Raw genomic sequence first — 12,569 nt, forward strand, 5'->3', positions numbered from 1 at the left:
AGCACACCAGAACAACTAGATACAAGAACAGTTTTTTCCCGAATGCCATCACTCTGGTAAACAAATAATTCCCTCAACACTGTCAAACTATTTACTAAATCTGCACTACTATTAATTTTCTCATCGTTCCCATGACCCATCTCCTTCCGCTTATGACTGTATGACTGTAACTTTGTTGCTTGTATCCTTGCGATTTATACCGATATTGATTGTTTCCTGATTGCTTATTTGTACCCTATGACTATCATTAAGTGTTGTAAGTGTTGTACCTTGATGAAGGTATCTTTTCTTTTATGTACACTGAGAGCATATGCACCAAGACAAATTCCTTGTGTGTCCAATCACACTTGGCCAATAAAAAAATTCTATTCTATTCTATTCTATTCTATTCTATTCTATTCTATTCTATTCTATTCTATTCTATTCTATTCTATTCTATTCTTACCTAAGAGTTTTAGGTGATGGAAGGTTGATTTGAAGATAGAGCAGAAATTAAACAGCAAACCCCAAGTTATGTCCATCCCTAAAAATAATAGAACAATCAGGGCATTTCCCCCAACATTATTACCAAATTGTAATGTTTAAAATGACAGAAGGAAATATTTAAACAGTTGATTGGGCAGAAATTTTTTTACCAGCCTTTAATTTTCATTCATTTCACCTACCATGTTTCCCTGAAAATAAGACCCTGTCTTATATTTTTTTTGAACCCTGAAATAAGCACTTGGTCTTATTGCCATGCGCTCAAAACCCCAATTGGGCTTATTATCAGGGGATGTCTTATTTTGGGGGGAAACAGTATAAACAAATGCAAATCAAGTTCAAGTTTTACTCTGGATTCTAGTCCTCATTTTGGAGGGCAAGAAGGAAAATGCTGCGCATCCTTTAATTCTGGTGACATACTGTGTCAAGAATGGCAGCCCCTCTTCAAATAATATAGTCTCAGTTGCAAACGAACAGAAATAATGCTTAGCTTCACTCTCCCATCAGTAACACTTGGGCAGCAAATGGCCTTAACATGCTGTAGCAAATGACAATACATAAAAAGCACTTTCAGAAGGATGGGATGACTTATCATTATTGTTAATCATTATGCTGGTGACAGGCCCTGCTGCGATAATGATTTTAAAACTCAGAAAATGTGATTGGAAGAATATTAAGGAAAATGTAAAAAAGGGAAGAGATGTAGCATGTAAAAAATAAACCTCAAAGCAGAAAATAAAAACTCCCTCAGATGGTTCCATCTTTTATGTACCAGTGCAATTACAAGCCCTCTCTCACAGGCCAATGGAAGAACAATAAATGAGATTAAAATTGCAATGCACTCTGTACCGCTAACAGTAATGATAGGAATAAAGAGGTGCATGCTAATTAAAGAAATTGGAAAGATCCTAGGAAATGTGCTAAATTTTTAATATAGACACTTAACTCTAAAATGAAACTGCATGGATATGTCTTTAAAATCTCCAGTACTTAAAGAAATCGACTAGAACAGCTGCAGCAAAGACATACTAAATTCCCAGACAAAGATGAATTTATCCGACTCAGGACACCAATAAAACTCCTAAAACAGCCTAGAATTGTTCTCCTTTTCCACTCATTACCAACTGCAAGTCTCAGCAAAAACTTCAACTCTTTCCTGATCCAATATTTTAGTTGTCCGTTTAATACCCAAAATTTAATATCCAAGGGTTTCTTTATCAAAATACTTTGGCAATGACTCCTTCCCTAAAGGAGAATAATAGATTCCCCTCCCCATTATGACATGATTCAGTTTCATTTATGAGGAAAAATAACTTTCAGAACTGGATTTGTATGTTATATGCATATGTTATATGACCAGCAAAAATGTCATTCTCTAGTAAAGAAAAAAAACAACCAACTAAGAGTAGTCAAAACGTATCAACCAGCATGTCCTTTGTGGAAATACTGACTCCGTTGAAGAAATTCTTGCAAATTCATACGCGCAACAGTGTGTGTGTGTGTGTGTGTGTGTGTGTGTGTGTGTGTGTGTGTGTGTGTATTTTCTTTCTGGTTCTTTCAAATACCTATTCAGACATATGTCTTGAATTTGTTGCTGAGAAGCATGTGCAGTTAAAATTTTGCCACCTAACAGAGAAGCATCTGTTATTGGATACCTCCATAATTTATTCTACACCCTCTGGAAATTAGATATTTACTTTTTTACTGGACCACCCTAACTTTCAGCCTCTTAGAGAACTATAATATCCAAGGCTAACACAAATATACTGGGGGGGAAAAGAGCTGAAAAAGCTGAAAGCAGTAAATGAATTCCTACAGAACAAGCTGCCTGGCAAATAATGAAAAGTCTCCATCTAATCTGTTATCAGTCCTTGAAATCCCCTATCAAGCTTCTTCCTTGACCACCCAATCCTCATAGGTTCCTGGATTTTCCCCATCAGAAAGAAGGGAAAGGAGGCATTTTAGGGACTAGGTAGAGATGGAGCTATCAACAACCTCAGATATGCAGATGATACCGGATTTTTTTTTATTTAAATAGGATTTTTTAAAATTTAAATCAGATTCTTTTTTTTGCTTTTTATTAAATTTATTTTAATAAAATGCCTTTGGAGTAAAAATCTATCTAAAGATACTTTTCTATTTAAGATACATTAATAATTTAGTTTATTCAGCACGAAATGGAGCTTAGTTATGTAGCATGAGGCTGTATATTCTACAACATTGGGACTGTCAGTGAGTCAACAGTGGGTCAGAGGAGGAGCCGCTGCGGGTAAGAGATGGCAGTTGCTCTTTAAAAATTATGATTTAAATTGAGTTGATGTAAATCAAGGCTTTTTACTAGTGATTTAAATCGTGATTTAAATAGACTTGATTTAAATCAAATCCACCATTAAGATGCAATCAATAAATTTCATACTGGTGGGAAAAAAGTACTCTGGATTTTCATTGTCTGCAACAATTTGTCTTCTTAGTAGCCTGCTGGAACTTACTAGCCAAAATCTCTAATTGCATGAGGTGGGAAACGTCCAAAATAATTCTCCATAGTTTATTTTCAGTGGAACAAATTCCATTTTTAGAAATGCATTATTTAACATCATTACTGATTAGTATTATATAAATGAATGAATGCACATTTGCATTGGATGAAGATTTAACAATTTGGCATTGAATACCACAAGCTAAAATAAGAGGAAATTACTATTATCATCTATCTGTCCCTACAAAGCACAAAAGAGATATGTGCACGCCTTCAGTGGATTCAATTTTTTTTTCTTAAAGATCTGAACAATGTAAAGAAATGGTTTTGTACTAAATTACCAACTCTAATGATGTCAAAAGTTGTATTTAGTGCTGGTTATTCTGTTAATGAGAAACCCCTCATAGTAGAGCAGAAAGAACAGCATATGAATAATGTGACTATTTCATCAATGCCACAAAAATTTCTCTCTTCATCTTAACACAAACCAATAAGTAGCTCATCATGGGGAAAAATGGGGAAAAAGACTGACTTCTTTCTTTTCAGTTGTTTTAAGTGAAAGCTCCTAAATCTCTTTCTTAAAAGATTATTTACTAAATTATTTAGTATAATTATGTTTCATTGTACAATCAGCCAGACTCCAATTCCACTGGATACGGACTTGTATGCTCTAGGGCAGGGGTCTCCAAACTTGGCTCTTTTAAGACTTGTGGACTTCAACTCCCATGGTTCAATTCCCATGGTTCAATTCCCAGAGCTTTGCTGGCTGAGGAACTCTGGGAGTTGAAGTCCACAAGTCTTAAAAGAGCCAAGTTTGCAGACCCCTGCTCTAGGGAGTCCTTCCCAAGGATCTGGGATATAGTATTATTAAAAAAATTTGTTTCAATATTATGTATTAAGCTCTGCGCTACATAGTATTGAGGCACAACTCCATTCCAAACACTTTGGCCAACTTACAACAGCAGGCTATACAATTAAAACTATTAAATACATAATACAACATAACCATTTCAACTAAAAAACAAAAATATAAGAAAACAAGGCAAGGGCTTCATCAACACTCTGGGGATAGAGCTGGATTTTAAAGGCCTTCTGAAACCCAGGAGACTCAATACAAAGTTTTTTTTTAAATACCACCTCCATGCGAAATCCTTAATTTGTCAAGATGCAACATAGTCTTTTTAGTTCTGACCCACTGCAAGCCAATGGTAAAAAGAAGAAGAAAAAATTTATTCCACAGGCAAATTGAAAAAAGAATCTGCTAGAATTCATATGCAACCATAACCATTTGACACTGGAAAAATAGTCCTTAAAAACATGCCAGTTTCTATTTAAATTACTGGATTTGCTTCTTAACTAATGTTATTACAAAATGTTTGCACTTCCCTTTTCTCCCTGGTAAGATCAATAAAACCCCCAAAGCATATGAAAAAGAAAGACTGCCTAGATTTATAGCAAAATTCGCATTTTTGCTCAGTTTAAGTTGTCTATAACTGTTAAATAAAATTAGCCTATAACTTACAATATTCAAGTTTAAATAAAAAATCTGCTATATACCTATGAAAACATTAAAATACTGCGGTTTTGGCAGGCATGAACAGTCAGATCCACATGTGAAGAGTTCAATTAGCTATTTTATTGCTCGTGCCTATAACACAGGAATATTCTCAGACTGGTGGTTTGAATTTGAGCCATACTAAATAAGGTTTAATAGCATTCAGAGTGGGGGCTGGGTCGGACCTTGCCCTTTTGTGCCTATATAGAGATTCCAGACTAATTCCCACTTGACTCCTCCCCCGGCTCAGCCAGTCTCTCTCCAACAAGTTTAGACAATGGAACTTGTCATTTCAAAGGTTCATCATAATTGGGAAACAGGATATTCCCATTCGACTAAACAATAATGGTAGATATGGAACATCTACAGACGCTTCATATTTTCAAATTCTTGAATTCCACTACTTTTTAGAATGGAATAGAAATCATGGAGCCACATTGAATTCAAACCCATATAAATGCTAGATAAAATGTTAGAATGAGCATGTAGATGTCTACAGGAAGTCCTCACTTAATGACTGAACCATTCAAAGTTACAACAGTGCTGAAAAAAATAACTCACATTTATGACATTTAAGATGAATGGATTTCACTTCCAGAATCTCCCAGCTAGCATGCATGCTTGCTGGGGAATTCTGGGAGTTGAAGTCCACACATCTTAAAGGTGTCATGGTTGAGAAATCCTGCTCGACAAGGTGAACTTTGTGGATTTTTTATTTATTTATTTATTTATTAATTTATTAATTTAATTTTGTCAAAACAATAAATACAAGCATAACACTAAAAGATTATATAATGTATAAACAAATATATGAGGAGAAACAAACAAGGATTTCTAATGAATAACAGTGAAGTTCTTACAAATACAAAGTCCTACTTTTGACTTAGATCACTCTTGATTTACCTTCTACAAAATAGAGAGGCCAAAGCAGTAAAAAGTTCTTACCGGAAGATGATTAAGTGGCACATCCACTTGACCCAGAAAGTCGTCTCTGGTCTGTTAACAAAATAGAAAAGATTTAGAAGGATTTATTATTAAATCAGTATAGTCACTGACATAAATATCAAGTCAGTTTTTAAAGCCATCTTAAATTATAGTTTAATTACTGTACACTTCAAAGTCTTGGCTTTGTCAGAGAATTTCAGTTACCTGTATTTCATATAATGTTTTTGTCCTTGAGCAGCCTGATTAAATATATACAGAGACAGACCCTAAAGCTAAAAGTATTTCAAGCTACCGGTAGTCACAAAAAACCCGCAGAAATGAATCTTGGAGGTAAATGAAGTCACCTGATCATTTTATCTTGCTTGTTTCATTTCAAAACAAGCGTTCTATTTGATAAAAAGAACAGAAAGACAGTAATGTTTATTATACATATGTACAATGCACACTCCAGGGCCTTCCCAATGAATATAGATATAGATCTCAAATGGACAGCTAACATCAAAAACATCATTAAAAAAGGACAACAAAGAATGTTCTTTCTGCGCCAACTCAGTAAGCTCAAACTGCCCAAGGAGCTGCTGATCCAATTCTACAGAGGAATTATTGAGTCTGTCATTTGCACCTCTATAACTGTCTGGTTCGGTTCTGCAACCCAACAAGAAAAACACAGACTTCAGAGGATAATTAGAACTGCAGAAAAAATAATTGCTACCAACTTGCCTTCCATTGAGGACCTGTATACTGCACGAATCAAGAAGAGGGCCGTGAAAATATTTGCAGACCCCTCGCATCCTGGACATAAACTGTTTCAACTCCTACCCTCAAAACGACGCTATAGAGCACTGCACACCAGAACAACTAGACACAAGAACAGTTTTTTCCCGAAGGCCATCACTCTGCTAAACAAATAATTCCCTCAACACTGTAAGAGTATTTATTGAATCTGCACTACTATTAATCGTTTCATAGTTCCCATCACCAATCTCTTTCCACTTATGACTGTATGACTACAACTTGTTGCTGGCAATCCTTATGATTTATATTGATATATTGATCATCAATTGTGTTGTAAATGTTGTACCTGATGAACGTATCTTTTCTTTTATGTACACTGAGAGCATATGCACCAAGACAAATTCCTTGTGTGTCCAATCACACTTGGCCAATAAAATTCTATTCTATTCTATTCTATTCTATATTAGGATTCTCATGCTGGGAAAAGCAAGTTATCCCGACTGAAAAAATTAATGTCTCATTTAAGAATTACATGACCCTTTCATGTTCCCTGTTCACTGCAATAGAGATATCTAACTGATATGGAAATTTCTAGATGAGAAGGAGGAGGAGGAGGAGGAGGAGGAGGAGGAGGAGGAAGAGGAGATACAGAGAGAAATTAATGTGTGTACAGTATATCTGAAACCTAGGACACTGCATCAAAGTTTGGGTCCCATTAACTTAGTATTTCTTCCTGTGAAGATCCCCCAGCCCCAAACAGTGATTTTCTAGAGATAACAAGAATTGACTTCTGCATAGAAAATATGCTCTGCTATTTAGCTACAGCCTATTTGTGCTTGACAGTAAATTGTGGATTGGTAATGCCTCCCAGTGGACAGTTTGAGGCAACCCCCAAAGAAAACAAACATTTTAGGAGTGACAAAACCAATTGCTTAGTTCCTTTGCTAATGTATTGCTAATGGACTGTATTGCTCAGATAGGGGAAAAACTCTAGTCTATAAACATTATTGAAATTAAATCAACTGTCAGTCAGTCCACTGCTAATGCTGATTGGATATGGACTGGAAGAGGCTTGAAATAACATCATGGCAATGGTGAAATTTGAACCGGTTTATTACTTGTTCGCTGGCTGTGCGTGCGTGTTACCCAATAGTTTGTTAAAAAAATGCTTTTAAAACTAAAAAAAAAGGCTCTGACAATCGTGTGGCTCAGCTGTGATCGTCAGAGCCTTTTTTTTTACTTTTAAAAGCATTTTTTAAAAGAAGCGGCAAGCGGGCAAGCAGGAGACTGGGCGATTGGGTGGGCATGGGCGGAAGGGGCAGGGATTTTTGCTACCGGTTCTCCGAACCACCCTCTGCCATCGCTACTGGATCAGCTGATCCAGTCTGAACCGGGAGCATTTCACCTCTGCATCATGGCCTTTCTCCACATGCATTTAAATATGGATAAAACGTCTTCTCAAATTTTTCCGGCAATCCTTGTAGTGGGCCGGCTTTTGGGCCAAGTTTAGGGGTTAGGTCTGGAGGTACAGTCTGCTTCTTCTAGTGTAAGCCTCAGCCAGTTATGATAGGATAGCTTGGCACTTTTCCTGTTCCCATTTAAAATCTACATCAGGACTGTCAAACTCGCAGCCCGTGTGCCGGACGCGTCACACACTGGCCACACCCACGCCCGGTTAGTGAAGGGGAAAAAAGTAATAACACGTCACGTGATGCCATGAGTTTGACACCTCTGATATACACGAAGCCATTGAATGAGGTCATTCATTAGTATGCGTTGCAGCTGATGATACTTTGCTACCTGTCCTGGTATCTGGAGGCTGTAGGTCTTTGGTGAGGAAGAACAGCTTCTGGCAAGACTGAGTAACTTTGGTTGTTAAAGCTTCCTGGATCCAGGGATTTTCTATCTTTGGTTCTGATTGGCATTGCATTCCCACAGAAACAACTGGTGTGCAAATTAGGTGTACTTCTGGACCAGTGGTGGAATCTGAACCGGTTTACTACCAGTTTGCTGGCTGCGCATGTGCACTGCGTGCCAAGTGCGTGATCTGTGTGCGCATGCGCATATGCAGTGCATACTACACACTACGCACCAAATGTGAGGTGTGAGCACGCACAGTGCACGCCAAAAGAAGGCATGGGGTAAGTAGAACAGTGTGCGGGGAATGTGATTAGCTAGGGGGCGCGATCTTTTTTTTTTAACCTTTAAAAGCATTTTTTTACAACCTCTTTGGCCGAAGAGGTTGTAAAAAATGCTTTTGAAAATAAAAAAAAATGGCTCTGACAATCGCACGGCGTAGCCGTGACCGTCAGAGCTTGTTTTTTACTTTTAAAAGCATTTTTTACAACTTATTGCTACCATTCGGGCGGGAAAAGTGAGCAAGCCGGAAAGAAGCAAGCGGACAAGTGGGCAACCAGGCGATTGGGTGGCTATGGGCGGGGGGCGGGGGAGAGGAATTTTTGCTAATGGTTCTCCGAAGCACCCGTCACCATCGCTACCAGATCGGCCGATCCGGTTTGAACCAGGAGATTTCACCCCTATTCTGGACCTATGGGTCGGTGACTCCTAAGCAGCAGGGGGTAGCTATGTTCAGGAGGGCTATGGACACTTTACATTGTCCATGAATTGTGCCCTTTCCTGGGCCAAAGAGCACACTACACATGGTCACTCATGCCTTCGTCCCATGGTCTCTTGTACACCCTGGAGTATTGTAATGCACTCTACCCTTGAAGAACATGTGAAAATTGCAAATTGTTTAAATTATAGTGGTATAAGCAGTTACGAGTGCTTCCTGTTCATCCATGTTACACCTTTATTAGGGGAGTTGCACTGACTAGCTCCCAATGGACTTCTGGATGCAATTCACAACACGGATCCTGGATCCTTGAAGGACCACGTCTTCCATTTGCCTTATAAAATCTAGTGAGAGAGGCATGCTTTGGCCTTTCAATTAAAAATGCCACCTTTCTATCTGTGAATCAGCTGCCCAGAAGATTTGTTTTGACAGTGGGATTAACCTGGGGGAGGGGGAAGCATCCAGAAGTTGTTCACTGGAGCTGCCAGATAAAATGAGAAAAGGTCTCCATTTTACTGGGAAAATTCTTCTCCCTGTGGATCAGCTGTCAGGTTTGGAGAGATATCAGGTTCTGCAAATAAGTTACCTGCAAGTCTAGCCATTACCCTCCTCCTCCCAAATGTATGGCCCAGTTACAACAATCTTGTGATCAGTAAATGGCTTTTCATGCTGTTAACGGAAAACAGGAGGCTCTTACCAATGATTTTGCTTGACTTGTCTTGCATCTCCACATTCATACCGCCACCACCCAACACCATGCCAGAATGGGGGCTATACTCACAACACAGGAGTCACTAGTGAGCATTAAAAAAAACCCCTATTTCGGGATAGTTTTCTGCTTGCTCAAGAACGACTGGGAAGCATTTTAATTAAGCCTGTAGATACAGTAGCGTTTATTTTAAGATAAAGAAGAACATATTCTCTAGCATCTGAGAATATTTCAGCATGTGCAAACAGGAAGGAGATACAAAAACACTGCAGCACAGAACTCTGCACAGCTACTATAAATAATCTCTCTATTCCCATCTGGAAACCTGAAAACTTGCAATCTCAGCAAGCACAAATTCAGAACCCAAGAGGCTTTTCCCTTTGCAAACAGATGTCCATAATGCAATTAATATCAACAAAGGCGGATAGAGCATCATGTCACAAAAATGTTTATTTTCACACGCTTTAGAAAGCTGACGTTTTGCTTGTTCATATGATTACATTTTTGTTAAACATGGTGAGTATATTTTAAAATTCGGGTCTTCCCCGCCCCCATTACAGAAAATTGAAGCAGAGAATTGTACATGCCTACATAACTGGAATTCAGATTTGCCAAATACTATAGGACATGCCTTAATACAAGGCATTTGGAAACAAGTAATGTAAATTAACACAATGGCTAATTAATTCCCACACTCCATTAAATCTTAATTTGTTTGGTTTGGATTTAATGTGAGGTGTGAACTCGCTGGTTAGGGCTTAGCATCCCACACAAACATGTTGCGATTTGCTTAAGAAAACACAAAACTAATTCTGGCTTAGTGTGATTCATGAGGGAAGCCAGACTATTATAATCTTAAAATGCATGTCAGTTTCACCTTATATATGAACTGAAAATAACAACATATTCATTCGTTAGCCTATTTTTTAAACTAGGAAATCTGAAAAGGACTTCTTGAACTATTTGGAATAGGATTTCCCACTTTAATTTTTTAAAAAAGACTTTCCATTTTTATTTTGCTCCTGAAGGAATAAGGATCCTGTGCACTTATGTATATCCATGTATACCTCTCCTAATTGTGTCTTTTTCTATTATGGAAGGATCTCTTAAAGGCCTACAGCCATCATATACAGAGAAACCTCACCATACACAAAGGAGCTTCTCAAAGCTGTGAACCATCTCACTGGTGTTATCTGCATTATTAATGAAAACCGAATCAACCTTGTTAATGGCCCAAGGCCACTCTGATTTGCCTTTAATTTGCATCACTGATGTATCCCTTGATAAAACTGGATTTTGAATTGCTATCTTCTTGTAATAAGAATTAGGTTGTAAACTACCCCTAACAGCTACAGTATTTCACTCTCAGCAGGGTGTTCATAACTTCAAGCTTCCCGACTGTGAACACATTCAAACCTGCCGCTATGAATAATTTGAGAATGCAAACAGTGATTAATCTTCGTATATCCTGTTGAAATTAAAGCCAGACTTAGTATGAGCCAGACTTATTTTAAGCATTATTTGTTGAACAGCTACAGTGGACAGGTTTAATCCTGAAGCTCTTTTACCTATCTGCTTGCAATGGTGTAACGACCTCTTGTAGCCATTGGTCTAAGACAAGGGTGTCAAACTCGCAGCCTGTGGGGCAGATGTGTCATGTACTGGCCATGCTTACTCCCTTTTTAGCGAAGGGGGGGAAAAGTCGCGATATGCCATGTGACGACGCGAGTTTGAAATCCCTGGTCTAGGATATAGCCTAAAAGTGTTGCCTTCAAACTTCATTGTACGTTCCATCTGTGGTGTGTTTTTGATTTTTATGCTTCCTGTATAACGAAGAGCAATCTTAACGTGGACTGAAATTATGGAATACCAACTGGTTGGAATATACTTTTCTTCCTTAGCTGCTTTGATTCAAGAATTTGTCACTTAACACTATCTCCTATCCCATATAAGTATGTGCAGGAATAAATGCCTGATTGGAGTCTATATATGAGTCTGACTGAATGTTAGCAAAAACTTCCTAACCATTAGAACAATTTGACACTGGAATCGATTACCAAGCTAGGTGAAAACTCCACTTTGTTGGAATTGCTCCGGGAGAGGATGAGCATTCAATCTGTTGTGGATATTTTAAACTGGATTCTTGCACTGAGCTGGGGTTGACTCCAATAACCTCAATGACCCTTTCATTCTGATACCCGAAGAAGAGGGAGAAGGAAGGAAGGAAAGGAGGGAGGGAGGGAGGGAGGGAAGGAAGGAAGGAAGGAAGGAAGGAAGGAATGAATTAATTCTAATTCACCTTAATTAGCAAAATATTTTGAGCTACTTCTTCTGTCCTTCTACGTTTATATTCCCGTTTCCCTCTTCTCCGTTTTATTTTTTCGTCTACCTCACTTCATATAAGCTGCATGGAGCAATGCCCCTCGTTTTTTCCCCTTATATTGTTTTAAATGCTGCTTTTAAAGATCATGAAAATCGATGTAATACAGTGGATGCAAATAGAAACCATGAACTATGTTGGTTCAGGTATCGTCCCAGGCTAGTTACTGTTTCTGCAAGGTTTTCTGAATTCTACTTGGTACATTCATGGGGATTGTAGAGATTCTGGGTGACCTAGAAAGCCAAACAGGGCCAGCTCTGGTTAAGGTTTAGATGGGGAAATCATCTGGGAAGTTAGATACTATACACCCAAGAGCTGGAAGCTAGGAAAAGGGGGAGGGGACAGAATAAAGCAATGACAATTCATTTCTATATCACACCAGGAAAACTACATGGATGTATAATGCGTAAGTCATCAGGAACCATGCTCAACTTGAAAATGATTATACATTCTTTAGGTCTAAATGTATCATAGCCTGCCTAAATTAAACTCTGCTTCTTCATCCTGAATAAAAACTGAAATTAGACCTTCTATAGTTTGGTTAGAACATTCACATTCCACAGCGGTGTCCATATATAGCTCCCCAGAGTGCTTCCCATGCTTCCAAGGAGGATGTGGCCATCCACCATCGATGGACCATTTCTTTAGGAGCTTGATGTGATATGCGCAAGAATAGGGCTGATTCAGTGGTGAAATCCAATTTTTTTTTTA

The 12,569-nt window shown here is 38.2% G+C and overlaps 1 protein-coding gene across 8 annotated transcripts in view; it reads right to left on the reverse strand.

Annotated features, from left to right (window-relative positions):
- Positions 1-12,569, reverse strand: part of NEDD4L (NEDD4 like E3 ubiquitin protein ligase) — a 356,456-nt gene that overhangs the window by 96,898 nt on the left and 246,989 nt on the right. For all 8 annotated transcript variants that reach the window (XM_058170485.1, XM_058170487.1, XM_058170484.1 and 5 more), the window contains one exon: positions 5,460-5,510. In XM_058170485.1, the coding sequence (XP_058026468.1) occupies positions 5,460-5,510 (51 nt within the window). The remainder of the gene's footprint in view (positions 1-5,459; positions 5,511-12,569) is intronic.

The sequence above is a fragment of the Ahaetulla prasina genome, chromosome 2 (genome assembly GCF_028640845.1).
Source record: "Ahaetulla prasina isolate Xishuangbanna chromosome 2, ASM2864084v1, whole genome shotgun sequence".
NCBI lineage: Eukaryota > Metazoa > Chordata > Lepidosauria > Squamata > Colubridae > Ahaetulla > Ahaetulla prasina.